We start from the raw sequence: 18480 nt of genomic DNA, 5'->3' as shown, positions 1-18480 counted from the left end.
ATCACTTCAATTATTTTGTGACAGCCGCAGTAACCTCGTGTACCGCCGGGAGGTTCTGGTCAAACAGACCCAGCAGGATGGGGGACGGGGTTTGACACGACCTCATTGTTTCAGGAGCGTCGGAGTTAAGACGGGCTTCAGCTAATATAACAAAGTAGTCAATAGAGAATTACTTTCCCTGCTGGTAGATTTTTGTTTTATTTGCTAAATCTACATGGAGTGCCTGAGAGCAGAGGATTTACATGATTAGGGAAAACTCATTACAGAAATTAAGCATTTGATAGATTACTACAGGCTGTTGTTCTGGTAAACTCCTCAAATATTATTGCTTTCTGCATGACTGCATTTTTCATAGTTGAAACCAAACATTTGTTTAGAAGTTTTGAAATCAGAATAATGGTGCCCCCCTCCTCCTGCCACACTGTGAGAGCGCCTCTTGCCAGAGACTGCTCTCGCTAATTTGTCTTTGCTTTGTGTGACTTTTTGAAAACAACTGCGGCGGCTGCGTTCTGTCTGCTGATACGTTATCCCGCTCTCAGCACACTCATTTATCAATTTGTCTCTGAATGGATTACAGACTTTTTTTGTTTGAGAACACACAGACATGAGTCTCATGTACACTCTGTCAGACGTTTCGCAGCTTTTTCGCTCATTTTCCTTCGACTTATACCTGTGTCCTCTGTGTTCAGGTATGTGTGGAGGACCACCGACTGGGGCGAGTGTCGCATCCTGCCCTTGCTCAGCCAGCAGGACCGGCGGCTGGCCAACGTCAGCGTTCTGTGTGGCGGGGGCATCCAGACCAGGAAGACCTACTGCGTTCAAGTCCCCGATGACTCGGCGCCACATCACAGGAAGGAGGGTAAGAAAAGGAACCGCCTTCGTCGCTGGAAGCACCATAAATTTCACTCGCTGATGTGGTTTGAATTATTAAGGCAGAACATTAGGCTGGTTGTCTGGATGTAAAAAGAAAAAAAATCATAAGCATGCTGCGTCGTCGTCGCTAAAACATGTTCAGAGTGAAGGAAGACTTAATCAACGTGTGTCGTTGAGGTGTAATAAAGTGCATCTGAAACACAGCAGGCCGCTGCTCTGCATGTGGAAACGCTCGTTCTTCCTCCAGAGCTGATATGTTTCCTCACCAGAGCTGCATTTCAGACTTCATATTAAATGATTACTCATCCTCCAGCAGCAGCGTTCGAGCACCTCTGATGACGACGCTCTCACCTGCAGCAGCCAGCAAATGTGTTAAAACTTGTGAAGTAGTGTCACGTCTCTCAAGTGCCGCTATCCAACAAACAAACAAACAAACAAAAAAACAGCATTTTGATATTTGTTGTTTACATGAAGAGGACCAAACATCCCTCTTCTGGTGCGTCTCAGCCGATGTGTGCCGTGAAACAAGGAGGCTGAATATACAGCCGTGGTGACACGTGGACATAACGGAGCAGGACACTGAGGCCGATGAGGCCGATGAGGCCGATGAGGATGTATTTTACAGAGAGATGCCAAACTGCCGGTCAGAGCTTGTGGATGTTGCTCTCAGTCCCCAGAGCAACACAGAGGGAGGTAAAACGTTTGCAGCAAGCTCCTAAAATAACCTCTTCAATCAGACGTGCAGCCATTTAATGTCAGAATCATTATATTAAAATAGATTTCCATTTATTTATCATTTGGTGTTTGTTCTTTTATTTACTCATCAGCCTTCCTAATTTGACTTTTGGGTTTAATTTATGTTTACATGTCTGTAAACTGGCTTTTGAAAAATGCAAAAGAATTGAAGTTTATTATTTATCACTGCTGTGGATGGATGGATCGTAATTAGTCGTATGAAAAAACAACAATAACAAAAATCTGATCCACTGTAAGAAAACCAGAATATCTCCAGATATCATCTTTTTAGGGAAAACATGAGCTGTGGTCTAAATCTAACAACCAGAGATTCAAAACTTCACAAGACACTTGAAAATAGAGACAAGACTGGCTGCTCCTAAAGTGCAGCTCCACTCTACTCACATATGAACGTACACGACGATGTTCGGCTTCATAACAGCCACCGTTTGACGTTCTTTGGTGTCGACCTTCTTCTCCCGTAACAGTGCCAGAAGGACACAATAATCTGACCTGCAGTAAATGTATTTTACAGGATTTACGTAACCGGCCTGGATTGTAGCAGGAACGGGTGCTTTCAGAAAACCAGTAAAGCGGTTTTATGAGGAATGCAGGTTTGCAGGTCAGAGTGTTTTCCTGCTAAATCACGTCAGAATCAAACGGACCGAATTAGTTCACTTTAAAGACTCGGCTGAACCTGATCAACCCTCTCACTGGGAGTTATGGCGGCGCTTTATGCATTATCCAGATTTAACAAGCTGAAATAAAATCTGGACGGTCGTTAATTCACCGTGGCGGAGAATTAAAGAGAGAAATCAAGAAACTGCATTTAGTCAAAACAAGTGCGTTTAAAAGGTGGAGATGATCGTCAGGATGAGCGCGGTGAGGAGATACCAGTCGTGGCTTCTACCTCGCTGTCAGTGAAGCACTATGAGAGCGACACGTGGGCGACACGGCCGTCAGACTCGACGGAGCTTTGACCTGAGAGAGAAGGTCGCAGAGCGGTAACGGATCAGCATTTAAAACCCGTCACATAATGACTCGTACTCAGGAGGATACTGAGCGTCAGCGGGTTCTGGCAGCGACTGAAGACCGAGTGTCAGAAATGATCAAAACCAACGATTGAAAGTCGAGTCAGATTCTTGTTTCTCTTTGTTCTGATAGTTTCAGCTTTAAAACTATTTGTCCAATTTCAGACTGTTTTATTTCGGCGGCTTTCTTTGTTGCACAAAAATCTTTTTAAAGTTTTTTGAACTTTTGTAGAGGAAAGAAAAAAAATATCCTGCTGCTGATACTTTTAATATTTCTGCGATTAAAGCATCAGAAGAATGAGAGCGGTTCTGACGGTCGTCCTTGTTTGCTGCCTGTAACGTCGTGTTCATGTTCCTGAAGAGCTTCACTCGTTTTATTTCCACACTTAAGTCGATAACGAAGGAAACGGAGAACTGTTTCCATGATAACACTGAATGACTGACCATCATGGTGGACGCTTGGCGTGTGTCTGCAAAATACAAGAACGAATTCATGATTATTCATTTGTGGTTGATTCGATTTAAACGTCTTATCCTCAGGAGCCTCATCTGAACCTAAACAGCCTGCTGGGTCGGGTCCTTTTATTACTGGTTAGCAGCTCAAACGAGACCTTCGCTGCTGCTTTCTCATTGTTCTGCGTTTGTTTAACTTATTGCAAGTAAGATTTTAAGAAAACGGAAGTAAACTCTGCTCTAGCTTAACTTTTTGCACCGTAAAGCTTTGATCTAAACCTTTTCCCTGTAAATCTATTCAGGCTTTTCGTACATAATACGGTAAATTATGGAATCGATGAGACGCCCAGCGCTACTGAGGGCTTTAAAAACTGATACTGTTTTAAGAAAATTCAATTAAACTAAATCAAAGTTCTAAGCTTATAAATCACTTGAATAATAATAATAAAAAAAATAATAAAATTTCAGCGCATGCATACTAAGTATTTAATTTATCTTTTTAATTAAGCACAGTGGGTAGTTTTTTAATGACTGTCAACTATAAGTCTCATTTGCAAATCACATTCTTTCTAGCATAATAGATAGAACCGTTTCTTAAATAATAACTTATTCATTTTGCCTCCATCCGTGTTTTCTCTACTGGGCGGCTTCGCTCTGCAGTCGAGGTGTTTCGACAGCTGAGCCCCGTTCGCTCACCGCACGCGTTCAAAGAAACGCTTCGAGGATCAGAACCGCATTTGGACGGTGAATGTATGAGCTGAGTGTGGGATATCAGCGACAGCAGCTCTTTGAACCCGCGGATGTGAGCGACAAACATCATTAGCCGAAACGTGACGCTGACCTGGATGCGACCCGGCGAGCTCAGGCAGAAGTGGCTGCATGTAGCATGTGGCGCCGCTCGGTCCGATAACGTGGAAAACACTCCTGTTTGATGTCGAACCCACAAACAGAACAGAAACACAATTTAGGGAACAAAGATCTGCACGGCGCTTTATCAATGTGTTTAAGCAAGCATCTCGTTCTTTTTCTTTATTATTTTACAAAGGAGATCAAACACAATGTAAATTACTTTTGGTGAGAAGACGACGCGCGCGGTGGGAGAATTCCTCTATGGGCTTTCATTTAAATGGAAATGTGCCTCTCAATGATGTGCATCAAAATGGAATAATAGATTGAATACATCCGTGTGTTGTGGACACGTAAGAACACCCTCTTACTCCGTGTTAGAGCCCATTACAGGTGGCTGAGCTGTGATCTTCAAATGATGTCGGCCATGCTTAGCGGCCAATCGGCTCCGGCGTGTCTTGACTTAATATCTCCCTATTCAGCTCCTGTTTATTCCCTTAGCTGGAGGATCCTCCCGAGTCGGACTTCAGGTGAACAGTTTTCCATTTCTGATCCCGCAGTCCTCTCTGCTATACGTAGCCTGCTTCTCACCGCAGCGCGCCCAATTTCAAGTTGTTGCCTTCGCCGATAAAAGAAATTCCTTCCTCCCAATCAGAACTAAATCACATCCATACTTTCTGGTCTGATGGCGGCGATGCTTCTTCATCTTCTTCACTCTCTTCACATCATCTAGCAGCGACCCTCTGTTTGGATTCCAATCCCAAACATGTTATTTGGCAGCAATCGCACACACACACACACACACACACACACACACACACACACACAGGCCACAGCTGCCTGTGTGTGTCTCGACTTGAGCTGGGTTTATCCTCGCCTGTGTTTCTTTTGTCTGTTCAGTGTCCAGGCCGGTGAATGCCAGGCTGTGTGATGGTGAAGAGCCCCCCTTGGCAGTCCAGCTCTGCTCCGTTCCCTGCCAGCACCATTGCCTGCTCTCCCCGTGGTCACCCTGGGGTGCCTGCCTACACGACAACTGCAGAGAACCGCAGGGGAGGAAAGGTGTGTTGAAGTAAATTGGACATAACACCTGACAAGGTTTGGCTTTTGATGGGTTTTCAGAGGCGCATGTAAATGTGTAAAGCGGTGACACGGCCACCGTGGACGGCGTTCTGATGTTATGGGTGAGTGTGTGTGTGTGATGGCATTAGGCCCTGGACACAACACAAAGGTTAAAAAAGGTAAAAATTAAATAAAATGATATGTTAAGCAGGCAAGTAAAGCAAAAGCAGCACATGATGGATGCTGAGGACTGATTTTGTTTCATTTCAGTGCGAGCGGTGCCGGTAAAAATGCAGCAGGACGACAGAATGTGTGGTTTGAAAAGGTCGTGAACGATTCCCCCAAAATGTCAAAATGTGTCTTAAGTGCATCGAACACGCATTTGGAGCACAGAGTCTTAAAATGCACATCCCTCGTTACTTAATGCAGAAAATCACTGGAATCAAATCTTTTTGTGTTTCATGCATCACTCGACTTGAAAACCTGCCCAGGACAGTATAGATATAGATATAGATATATATATATATATAGATATAGATATAGATATAGATATATAGATATATGCACACATATACGTATATAAATGTTTATTTTAACCAAGTTATCGGTGTTTTTTCATTAGCTAGAAGCCATAGCATCTCAAAAACATGGATTCAGACATCCAGGGTTTCATATGAACCTTGAGGAACCACTGCTGTTAACTTCTGGAATGGAGCTTTCCACATTGTTGTTCTTCTCAGATTTGGTTTCTGGTTTGCATCATGTACAGCAGGACTGCAGGGTAGCTCGGTGGTTAGCATCGTCGCCTTACAGCTAGAAGGTCGCCGGTTTGCGTCCCAGTGAGGACACCCGGGATCTGCATAGATAAATAGACAAGAATCCTGTCAAGACAGTTTGGCAGCAGAGATGAACAATGGCTGTGTGTTTACTTTATATATTATTATTTTATTATATTAGCATCGTTCACACTTTACATGTTGTGTGTCTTTAGCAAGCAAAGAGTTGCCTGAGTTTATATTATTACTATTCACCAAAAACTTAAATGAGAAAAGCTTCATGCATACTAGCTTAATTTACGTGCACATGTGTTTTCTGGGGCTGCACGGTGGATCAGTGGTTAGCATCGTCGACTCACAGCTAGAAGGTCGCCGGTTGGCGTCTCGGTGAGGACACCCGGGATCTTTCTGCGTGGAGTCTCCATGTTCTCCCCGTGCAGCGTGGGTTCTCTCTGGGTTCTCCGGCTTCCTCCCACAGTCCAGAAACATGCTGAGGTTAATTGGTGATTGTAAATTGTCCGTAGGTGTGAATGTGAGTGTGCTTGGTTGTCTGTCTCTAAGTGTAGCCCTGTGATAGACTGGTTACCTGTCCAGGTGAACCTGCCTTCACCCTGAGTCAGCTGGGATAGACTCCAGCCCCCCATGACCCTGGTGAGGGTTAAGGTGTAGAGATGATTGATTGATGGATGATGTAGAGTAGGTTCACTGTGTTTGAGTCATGGGTAAGCTGGTGTGCTTGAGTTGCAGCCATTTGCAGAGGTGTGATTGGAGGGTTGGGAAACTAGAACCATCAATCAGTTTGTGTTTTATTTCCAGTTCTATTCATACAGTTAGGCGTCAGTCTGCTGTGTGGACATTTCTCCAAACATCAGAGGCTGAAAAGCGAACGGGGCTCCTGTGGATGTTTCTGAAAGGCCGCCCGTGTCGATGCACTTTTAAAGGAGCAGCTGGTTGGAGATTGGTTACAGCGCGTTAACGTGATTATTCCTGAGTTGTGTTGAGCGCAGTGGGTGGACGCTGCACAGGACTTGTGAGGAAATTAGGACTTCCTCCTGTGTTTGGGCTCCGCTGACGGAAGCCGCTGCTTCATTTGCGACTCTTTAGACGACGAATTATGAAGCTGTGGGTGACGGAGACTCTCCTCAGACGGCCTCTCCTCTGAACGAGAGTCACCACCACTTCCTGGTGCGGTGCAGACGGTCTGCGTGGTCACACAGACGACCCGTATGGACCCAGAGAACCTGGGTGGACGTCAAAATGTAGGTCATGAGTGGTAAACATGAGCTGGTTATACAGGGATCAAAGCTTCATGTAAACCAGTCCAAGACAAAACAAAAACAAACTTCGATAAGTTTTAGGTGTTTAATCAATGCCAGGAAAGGAAACCCAATTATCTACACTAAATAAACACATTGTGCACTTTTATATTCAATTAGACCGCAATGATTCCCTAAATGTCAGCGAGTGCAGGGAGACCTTAACTACAATCACAAATAAGAAAACGCATCGCTGACTCACTCAGCAGTAACTACATACACGTATTATGATCAGAACTTTAATATAAAATGAAATCTAGTCGCAATTATGTCCCTGGAAAACATCCGCAATTGAAAACGTTATTTTTAGGAGACCACAGCCAGTAATACTCGCAACAATAGCCGCTGTAACAAGATGTAAGAGCCCCGATAACAACCAGACTAGATTAGAGCCTTCGTCTACATGCCAAAAGATTGCTCCAAGACGCATCCATTTTCCAACTGTCTCAAAAAGCAGAATACTTTTATTTCTCAGAATCATGTTTGGCAGATGGGGAGACAGAGGGCCGGCCGCAGAAAAATCCCAAAAAAAGATGCGACTGATAGCTAGCTAGCACGCAGACACGGCTCAGAACTGAAGCTGATATTTGCACAGATGGGCCGGTGGCGACATCGCAAGCACTCAGTCAGAAACAATTAGCCGTTGGGTCCTATTGGTCCGAGCCAGGTTGTACATTTACAATCAGCGATTGTTGCCGAAGAGCTGAGTGCCTGTAATGTGGTCAACAAGGCGCTGACCTGAAAGCTGTTACACGTGCACCTTATCAATTTAGCACCGCTCCACGCTTTGAGTGTCTCAGCGACGGACGGCGTGGCGCTTTGGCAACGCTGAAACCCAAACCATTGTGTCTGGCATCGGCTGAAACAGAACAGCGTTGTCAGAGCAGGAGAGAGGCAGCATAAGCTGGAATCTTAAACTGTTTGTTGATAAGCGGCTGGCTGAGACAAAAAAAAAAAAACAGAACAGCGCTGTGGAAGGAGGCAGCACATGTATAAAGAAGAGCAGACGGGAAGCAGAGCACACCTGAAGTTCAGCTCTCAGCCCCGGGAGGGTGAACGGAGCAGATAAGATGCTTCCTGTCTGTGTGCGTATGCTTATGTGAAGTGTGATGTTCTTGTATTTTTGCACAAGTGAAAGCGTGTCATATCTGACTGCCTTGGACGGCCCGTGCATTGTGTGCGGAGCCGAGTGTGTGTTTAAGCCAGTGTGCACCGGCAGAGCTGCTAGTGTGTTAGCGCCGTGCTAAAAGGGCAGCATGACCTCGTCCCTGCCGTGAGTAAATGTGCATGAAAGCGCCCTGGGGAGCGACTGAAGTGTGGATTGTTCAGGTCAGTGCCCACACTCTCCAACGCCGAATCTCTACGGGATGAGCCGACTCCTCTCACAGACAGTGTCATTAATATATTTCAAGGAGTGGAAAACACGGCATCTGCTGTTTTGCACAGGGCTCTCTTGTGGCACACTGTCTTTTGATGGTATTCATAAAGACTCACAGCAGACAGAGTATGACACCAATACAAAATCACTCGCCGAGCTCTGCTGCCTGCGATGCAATGAACAGTTATTGAGTAGTAGGGCATTGTTATGATCCAAGTCGTTTGCCTGTAGCCCTTGAGCTGCAGAGAATTTCTTGCTCCTATTGAATGTGCACTTATCCTTTATGTTTCACAACATCAGAATAAACTGTGATCTGTCTCTAAACCAAACGGCCCGCGGATCCCAGGTTTCAGGTGCAGGAGTCAACAGCCAAGGCGCTTACGCTGCCCCCAGCTTTGCTTTCCGGAAAATTACAAATTTAAATTGCTTCGCTTGTGGCTTTATGTGCTTTTCACATTTTCCTTTCTTTTTTTTCTCCACGTTATCTTGTCCTATCATATTTTGCAGCTATGTGGGAGAATAAAATGAACACAGGAGGCGACTGGATAGACTTTCAGTAATACCTCTGCTAGAAATCACAAAGCTGGAGGTGTATTTCTGAACAACTGGTTGGTCCTTGTTTCCCTGAAATAAACCTCGTATGACCAAGAAACCTTTCAATTATTAATAACCATGGGGGCATGCCCAGCCAAATTGTTTTTTGCGGTTTGTATGTGAGTAGCAGTAAGTGCTCTGGGCAATACTGCAATCGATCCGCAGTCTCTTCACTCTCGGAGAGCACGTTCAGGGCCGCATCAGTCGGATCAGCCTCCTGAACTGGAGCCTCGCACCAGTGGATGGTTGGGGGGGATGTAATTTTCAGCGGAGGCATCTGGGGGTTAGATAGCTGCACCTGTGGAGGGGAAGAACCTGGGACCTTTCTGCCAAGTGTCAGAGCTGCAGCGAAATGAGTCGGGCTCAGAAGGAAAGCTGTGGACGGAGGGAAGCGCCGGAGCTGCTGCTGTGACGTTTCGCCCGCAAGAAACATTCGTCAGTGTCGAATTGAAGGAGATTGATCGTCAATAAAATCGATAAATTAGATCATCCAATCAGTGCAGATCTTCTCATGAAGATATTAATATTTAATGAACAATCCAGTTGAGAGAAGATTGATTCCTTCAGAGTGGGAGGAAATCAATAAAAATATACGACAATTATGCAATTAAGGGTGATTAGGTAACTGGCTTAATGATAATGATTGTGTCAAGATGCTGATTGTGTTATTGGAGAGTTTGCTAATTGCTATGTAAGCCATGTTTGGAGCGTTTGGGATCGTTGTCATTTTTTCTTCTACGTAGCATAGCGCGCTACGCTAATCCTCCCGTCTAAGATCCAACGGGGAGTTGTTCTTTAACCGCTAACAGCCAACTGGTGTTCATCCATTCATCTCACCAGAGACCCTCACTGAGGGTTTGTGCAACACTGAAAATCTTGGACAGATGAAAGTAATGAATCAGCCAATGACTTATTAAGAAGGTCTGTTGGATTTACTTTCATTTGTTTAAGCATTAATCTCGTTTAAACGACTTTAAAAGCTTTAAGAAGTGCTCAAATTCCCCCTACATCGATTTTTCAGGCCAATTTATTTCAATCACTGGTGTTTTTGTTGTGCTGACAGCGTCAAGCTGTTTCCAAATAATATTTTCTTACACATAATTGGAAAAATGTTTAGTCGTACAGAATCTTTCTCTAGAAGTGATATTCCAAGTTTAACATCAGAGAACTCTTTTATTCACTTCATTGCCTCCCAGTCGAGCTCAAAATGTGTCTCAATCAGTGTAGCAGAGGATCTTATAACGTGGTGATGCTTGAAGGACGCGTTACACAGTTTTTCTTCAAACAATAGTCTCGTGTCCATATGAACGATCGAAGCTCTTGTACTTGCTGTAATTAAAACATCCCGTCCTCGTGTGCTTCCAGGGGCAAAAATATACTCCGAAGTTCTTCTGAAGTCGATAAGAAGCGATCTGTGTAGGACAAATAAGGAGGACATCCTTCAAAGCGGGAGCCTCTTTGGTTTTAAATCTCCTCCTTCCCCATAGACCAGCTGCAGGTAAAGGATGGAAACAAAAACAGGGAGCGTCGTAGTAAGACGACCACGTTTTGTCTCATCCTGATAAACTGACAAATGTGCAGTGACACAAAGACTTCTACCCCCGACGGCGACTCGTACTCGACTCAGTAAATGTGACATTTCAGACCATGAAGCGGTGACGTCCACGGCTTCAGACGCTTGCATCGCTTCCTGTCGCTTCTCACTTGAAAACAAATAGTTAAGCTTAGAAAGGAAGCGGCACGAGTTTACCGAGCTGACACACCGGAGCCGGATTTCACTTTAATTTATTACTTCAAACTGTGGATCTTCACAGATTGTTCCTGTTTTGCAATCGCTACCCAGAACAACTAATAAACCAAGATGTCCGCTGCTCAACATCTAGATAGAGGTTTATTGTCATTGTACGACATACAACTCCTGTCTGGTTAAAGGTTCTCCAAGCGACCAGCAACAGAGGGACCACAGCGTTTTGCTTGGTGTGATTTCAGCGGGTGAGATGTGGAGTCAGTGCCGCTCGGAGAGTTGACCCCAATTTAGTGACGGAAACGGCAACAGCTGTGAAAAGAAAGTGAGAATCAGTAATTGGAGAGACAGGTGTCATTGTGGAAACGACACAACTGCTTCAACTTGACCCCAATCGCTCACACGTTTCTGTTTTATTTTTATTTTTTCTTCTTGCACCTTCTCATTTTCTGTGCCATTTGGTTCATTATCTGCCTCACCCCACCTGGGAATGGACCGGGAAGGAATCCTCCGCTGTGTTACAGAGTCGGTCTGCAGCAGCGACAGTGTTTGGCTGCACACGGACTGCTTTTGTTAATTAAAAGATACTAAATGTAATATAAGAGAAAGTGAGTTATTGCCACTAAATGTGCCAGTTTAACCTGCGTAATATATCGCACATGATTGTTTCCATAATTCATCAAGGTTAAGATGAAATCCAAAATGGTGTCGAATCCGTTAGAACAGCTTTAATGTCTGCTGTTGGTTTAACGATGGAGAACGGTGCCGAAGTTAATGAAAGGTGCCTTCATTTATATGTGGTTTCTGTATTTTAGTCCTAATAAACAGATGTAGCACCTGCATGATTGGATTATATGATGATAAACTAAACGGCTTTAGCATAGACCCTATGTGTTTTATGTATTTTATGTATTTGTGTCCAAAGCATTATTGCACCCAAACAGGCTAAATAGTTTTATTTTGTTGAGAAATAAAACCACAGTGGTTGCCTGACACTGGGATCAAAACCAAAACAAACACAAGCTTTTCCAGCCTTTCTTGTGTTTTCAGTATTCATCTTTAATTGCCATTGATTTCAGGGAGACGTGACAGCTTTTATTAGTAAGCGCTGTGGCTCACGATGGCATGAGTCAGTGGAGACCTGATCTCAGATGAATACCAACACCAGGTCTTCTCAGGCCACTAATATCACAACTTTAAACAAACAGTCACATGTAGATAATAATTACAGCTAGGCTATTAATAATGCTAATTTATTGTGTTCCACTGTTTGGCTTTGCTTCGTTTGTGCTTTTCCTGCTTCGTCAGGAGAAACCAGTGACCTCTCTGACAACCTTTTCTCTTCTCCTTCCTCCTCCTCCTCCACACCTGCTTTCCGTCAGGTTTCAGACAGAGGAGCAGAGAAGTGTTGTGGGAGTCCGACAGCGCTCTGGGGACTTGCCCTCATCTGACGGAGTTCATCCCCTGCGAGGATCCCGCCTGCTACCGTTGGCAGGTCCAGCACGAGGGACGATGCGTTCCCGCTGAAGGCCCCTGTGGTTCTGGAACCGCCGTCCACAACGTGACCTGTGTCGGCGCTAAAGGTAACGTCTCGTGAAGGAACGTCACGTTTAAAATTCCTCTCACTGCGACTGAGACGCTCTCGTTCGTCGGGTTTGGCCTTCTTCCAGGTGCTAAGGCCTACTTAACGGAATATCTTGACATTTGGGAGATAGACTCACTTGCTTTCTTGCCCAGAGTAAGATAAAAATATCCATACCACCTTTTGCCATTTTTACATTTTGATTCCTTTCCAGATTGGGCAGAGTACAGAAGATATAGAGTGATGTGTTAATTAGCTTCTTTAGAAGCACTCCAAGGCAGATTTTCTTGCTTTTGGACGAAGCCAAGTAAGTGTTTTCTCCGTAATGCCGGCCTCTGTTCAAAAAAACATCCTTCCCTCATAAGTTGTATAACTTTCAACCACAGGGCAAAAACATTTATTATTAATATTTAACATTATTTACCATTTCTTAGTCGTCGGTCAGCATCGGCGCTTGTAGATTTCAAACGGTGCTGAACACAAAACTTATTCGTAGAAGCAGAGATAGCTGTAAAATCCATCAAGGTGATCGTAGAGACTCGGGCGCTGTGGTCCGGAGATGTAATGTTATCAGTTGCATTGTGATGCATGAACCATCAGGTATAATGTGATCCATTGTGCTCAGCCATATCGTCATGTCGGCTGACAGGAACATCAGCGCTAACGGACCATGCATTATTCATCAGGGACCATCATCGAATTTATGGGCACAGAAAACACTGGCCTGATTAAAAGTCAGAATCACGGCTTCCTACCAGGCATTAATTGCTCATCTCCATAGATTATAAACCTAATTGCACCTTTTTTGTCCCTGTTTTATTATTCTGTCACAATGGATCATGTGTATGTTTATCAGAAAGGCAGCGGAGGCTCCAGATATATTAGCCAACGGGAGAGTCTAATGAGTTTTGACAGGACAACTAAGAGCGGGAGCTTTGGCGGGTTTGAGGGAAAGGGCTTATGAAATTATCTGTGGTGAATTTATTGTTGGTGAATGTTGACAAGTTGGTCACTGCTGCTTCCTTAATTGGCTTAGCGGACTTAAAATTCAAGCGTGTTGGGGTATTTTCACACAGAGTCACAGTTGTGTCACGGCCATGTTGTTAAGTGATGCAAACTCCTGTAAGGAGTGTTTTTCTTCCCACTATGACACTGGAGGCCAGAACAGCAGCGAGACGGGAGAGACTACGAGCTTCACTGAGCCTGCTGCTATAACTCACTATCTCACGGATCATATTTTACAGATAGGCAGCAGTTAATACCACAGAATCCTCTCTTTTTATTTTGCAGTTGTAATAAAAATAAATGGAAGGTTTTAAATAGAGTTGAACTGATTTTGAAGACAAAAACCTTTATTTAAATCTCTGATATTCAGCAAATGAGTCTCACTAATCTCAGAATGTGTGTTTCAGTTTTTCAGCTCAAATAACTGCAAAATGGTTTCTGTCACCGTGGCTGTCTGAGCTCTGCTTGTAGCTCTGATCTAAACACAGACTGTATAAAGATGGACGTAGCTGCCGTGACGTCACCCGTTGGTTTCTGCACTGAGAACATGAAGCCAGGGTTTTGCTACTTCCTGGTTGACATCTTGGATTTTTGGAGCCAGTGACGCAAAAATTGTGGGAGGGGGGCGGAGCCATAGGAGCAGCGATTGGTCAGACGGATTGAGAGGCGGGCTCTCTCTGCCCCGCCCACATTTACCGCCTTCTGCTCGCTTCGTCTGTATGGTCGCTGCTGACTGTCAATCAAACCAGCCACGCCCCTTGCCCTGCAGAATGTTGACGATTTTTTAAAATTCAGTATTGATTTATTCTCAGATTGGCCACCTGATCTCTGGACTTGACCATGAAAACTAATAAGAAAACAATCCTGAGCTGTAGGAATGCAGTATTTGGTGATCTGTGATCACTTCTTTTCCAGTTCCAGTCTATGGGAGCCAGGACTTTGTGGGGCCAGCAGCTAGTGGACGTAGTGATGCTGCAGGTTTTTGACACTTCTGGGTTGGCTTCATTTTTCGGGGCCGGTTGCTACGTCCATCTTTTATACAGTCTATGGTTAAATATCTAAACAGGCTGTTTCAGGATCTGTAGCTTCAATCGGAGCCGAGCTGCTGCTGCTCATGTCGTCTTCAGGAAGAAGACTCTCTCTGCATCTGTGTGGAACCAGGACTTTCTATCGCCTCTAACTTTCTCTCTGAGTGATCTTATGACATTGACGTATGTGTGAATTTGCAGCACGGTTGTTGTTTTTAACTCCTGTGGACGGTGAGTTTGTGAGTCGTGGATCAGCGGATTGGCGGCGCAGAGCAGCATCTTGGAAACAACTCTGTCGTCTTAGCGGGCTGCGTTTCAGTCACTCTTTCATTTCATTGTCCCGACAACAGAAACAGAAATAAATATGTAAATGAGAACAGCTTTATGGGGAATTTGGCTGTATTTAAATACAGTATGTGGGAGAACAGAGAGCAGCAGAGACGCTAACAGATGTAAACATTGGCCGAGCTCGGGGTGCACTGAAGCACAACAGAAGGCTGAACTATGACATAGCCGGCCTGTCTGTGTGAAGGCTGGCTCGACAAAACCTAAAACCCATCCGACTCTGTGTATGTGTGTGTGTGTGTGCTCATATGAAGGAGGGCATTGAACTCATCACGTGACTCATCATGTGTGATTCAGTCGCTGCAAATGATGCAAGAGACTGATGCTGGTAGAAAAGTGTTCATGGTCTGAGCTGACATGTTTATTTGACCTCTTGAGGAATCGTAGAAGTTCATATCTTCATGTCTGAACAGCTTTTAGTTTAACAACCACAAAACAGAGGCCCTATATAGAATAAAAGTGTTGCGTTATCTTTCTGCATCAGTAGGTTTATTTAACAGAAATCTGTCGTACTCGCAGAAAACAAATGCAAAAGTATTTTTAAAAACAAACAAACAAACAAACAAACAGTGGTGTATTTCATGCATGCTGGATCTCTGGTTTTGTATTTATTTATTTTTATAACTTGCTCTAATAAGACATAACAATGTATGAGGAAAGAGCAGGATGTTGATTCTGTTGCCAGGATGTGAGCGTCTATATTCACTTTATCCAAATAAAATGCACCATCTGTGAGCTCACACCTGATAAAACCCAAACCCAGCACCGCAGCAGAATCCAATACTGCTGTTTTTTTTTTTGTTTAATTAAACGAATAGTGAAAAACAGATGGATTATAATTACGATTATTATTTTGCGTGCCGGTGTCTCGGTGACCCTCTTTGATCATGGGCAGGTTTTTCTCCAGGGCAAATATGCTCTTAGTTACTCCGCTGCTGCGCTTGACATATAAATTTAGTAGACCTCAGAGAAAACAGCTGCTAATCGCAGGTCCGTGTGCACGTTCACATTTAATTCATTCCAGCTCTCCCGCTCAGCTGTTGCACGAGCGAGGCCGGTGGTCACTTTGTGTGTGGGAGAGGAAGGCGAGAAGACGTGATTCCCTCCCAGAAAAATAAAGTTCAGGCTTTGGGGTTTTTGTAAAGATTCTGGACTAATTGTTTTTTTGTTTGTTTGTTTGTTTAATTAGGGTTAAAAAAAAATTCTAAATACCAGATGCAAAACTACAGAGCCCCAGAAGGGACATGGAGAAAAAAAAAAACAGGGAGAGGAAAAAAAAATAAAGATATCTTTTGTGAGATCTCGCAAAACTACAGGATTGTAACTCATCCACTGACTCCTGACTCTATGTGGCCATGTAGTGAACTATGTGTGGACTGTCTGGGTCTTTCTGGCAGAATGGAGGACATCCACCCATACCAGAGTTTTATCGAGTTTTATTCTGAAATCGGCCTAAAATATAAAGACATTCAAGCAGTGCTCAGCAAGAGGCACAGTTTTCACAAAACGTCCAGTAAGACTGATGTGACTTTTGCAAGAAAGTTTTGCAGGATCTCACAAACGATACCTCTATTTTTATTTTATTTTCCTGTCCCTGTTTTTTGCTTTCTCCATGTCCCTTCCGGGGCTCCGTACAAAACAATCCCTGTAACATAAACAATCATATCAGACTTTGGTTAAAACAAAACCCTACCTGGCTTCTCCTCCTCTTCTCTCATGTGATGAATTTTAGATTGAATGAGACCAATGAGAAGGAACATAGAGGCTAGCAGGTAAACTAACAAACTCCATCACATTCTTCACACTCAGAACACACATTAAGTTTATTTATTTCTTGCATCTGAACCGACCTCAAACAGTTAATTTTAAAGGGAGGCAGGATGCCTTCACCCCTGGAGGTGGGTTGTTGATGACATTATCTGCAGCATCTTTGGGTTCCTGGGGTACGCAGTCGGGGGAAAGTTTCCAGCGATAATTTACGATACTTCCGCGGTCCTATGGGGAGAGCGACGGGGGTCTGAGGCTGTGTTTAGACTGACAGCACAGAGAACCTGCATACATATCCACTGCTGTCTTTTTTTGTTTTTTCTAATGATTTTTGTTGTGACAGGAGGAGAGGATGGAGCGGTAGGAGTGGCATTATCAGCTCAGATGAAAGCGTTGTTTACGATCGTCTGGTTCGCTGTCATGAACGGTTGTGATGTTTGTAGATGCTCATGCGTTGTTTTTCAGTTTGGCAGCTTATCTTGTAATCATGCAGATACGCTGGTGGACCTCTCCGTCTGCGTAGTTCATTTTGGGGAGTGAAAACAATAAATAAAGAACAACCAACAAACCAGCCTATCAGCAGCTCGTCTCCTTCGATGAAAGGTGTTTTTAATTGGAGCGGCTCTTTGTTAGTCAGTCAGCCTTTGGTCCTGGTCTAGTTTCACAGTGTCCCTATTGTAAGTGTTCTCTATCATTAATGTGAAACCTGCTTTAACCCTCCCTGCTGTGCATTGTCTATTAATTTGGATGGACTCTAATATCCTCGCTATAACAAACTGAGCAGATCTCTTTATTTTACTTAGTAGGATCAAGACTGTATGCTGGTTTTAAAAACTCCCAGCGTGTTGGATGGTGTCAGGAAAACAATTGTTGACTTGTATTGATTTGTGCTGAGATCCTTAAATAGATTCCTCATTGTGATCATCCCTCACAGTGCATACAGTATGCACAATGCCTATTGATTGCAGATGTTCGATGCTCCACGGTTTCCTCTCTGACAGCTGTGTTCACCATCCACTAAGACTGCGCTTTCAGGTTATAACAACTACAGACAGTTTGTTTTTGAATGGTTCAACTTTTTCCCAAGGTATGGAGTCACCTGGAGCGCACATTTACAAATCCTGCTGCTTTGAATGGAGCAAAAAATATTTACAGAGGATGTTAGAAAAAAATACATCATAAGCCATGAAGATAATTGTCATTGATGTTAACGTACTGTGCAGGTTCACTCGCTCAGAATAAGGCGAGTGGATGTTTGAACTGGCAGCTACCTTTTAAGATTGCGAACTTCAATGAAGTGACAGGCGCCCCAGAGATCCGCGGTGTTTTCTCCACTTTATTCTCCCCCGATTGAGTGTGTGTTTTGTTTCCAATTTCCCAGCATAAAACAACTCTGCATTCCAAGTTTAAAGACAGATAAAGTTGTTTGAGGAAAGTCTGTGCCTATGGAGAGCAAAGCAGCAGCAGCACTTTCCCTGCTAAGTTTATCTGATGGAGATTTAAGTGATTATCTATGGCAGCTCAGGCAATCAGAAAACATCCTCTATCACCCATTTGCCAGGTTGTATTGCTTAGCAAATATATAAGGCAATTCCTGAAAGCACTCAGGTATAGATGAAATGGAATCGAGTGACACGGAGGTGTTGAGGGACGTTCTGGGGCTCGGCCAGGAAGAAGATCCAGAGGGATCTGATGAAAATGCATCATTCTGGTTCATCACACCGTTTGGACACATGGCTGCTTCTGTTCTGCTAATTCTTTTTTCTCATCTGCCATCTGCCGGTCCGCTTCAGATTGTAGAGATAAGAGACACAAGCACAAAACACGGCTATACATCATATAATACGTCCCTTATCACTCCATCGGTGTTATTATTAGACATTGTTAGGCATCAGGTAGATAGATAGATAGATAGATAGATAGATAGATAGATAGATAGATAGATAGA

At 43.9% G+C, this 18480-nt stretch overlaps 1 protein-coding gene across 1 annotated transcript in view; it reads left to right on the top strand.

Annotated features, from left to right (window-relative positions):
- thsd7ba (thrombospondin, type I, domain containing 7Ba) overlaps positions 1-18480 on the top strand; it is a 142565-nt gene that overhangs the window by 41876 nt on the left and 82209 nt on the right. The window contains exons 4-6 of the mRNA XM_008277183.1: positions 690-859; positions 4839-4997; positions 12188-12388. Of these exons, the coding sequence (XP_008275405.1) occupies positions 690-859; positions 4839-4997; positions 12188-12388 (530 nt within the window). The remainder of the gene's footprint in view (positions 1-689; positions 860-4838; positions 4998-12187; positions 12389-18480) is intronic.

This window comes from Stegastes partitus, unplaced genomic scaffold (genome assembly GCF_000690725.1).
Source record: "Stegastes partitus isolate 25-593 unplaced genomic scaffold, Stegastes_partitus-1.0.2 Scaffold91, whole genome shotgun sequence".
Classification (NCBI taxonomy): domain Eukaryota; kingdom Metazoa; phylum Chordata; class Actinopteri; family Pomacentridae; genus Stegastes; species Stegastes partitus.
The sequence above is the reverse complement of the archived record's forward strand: the minus strand, read 5'-3'. Positions and strand labels throughout refer to the sequence as shown.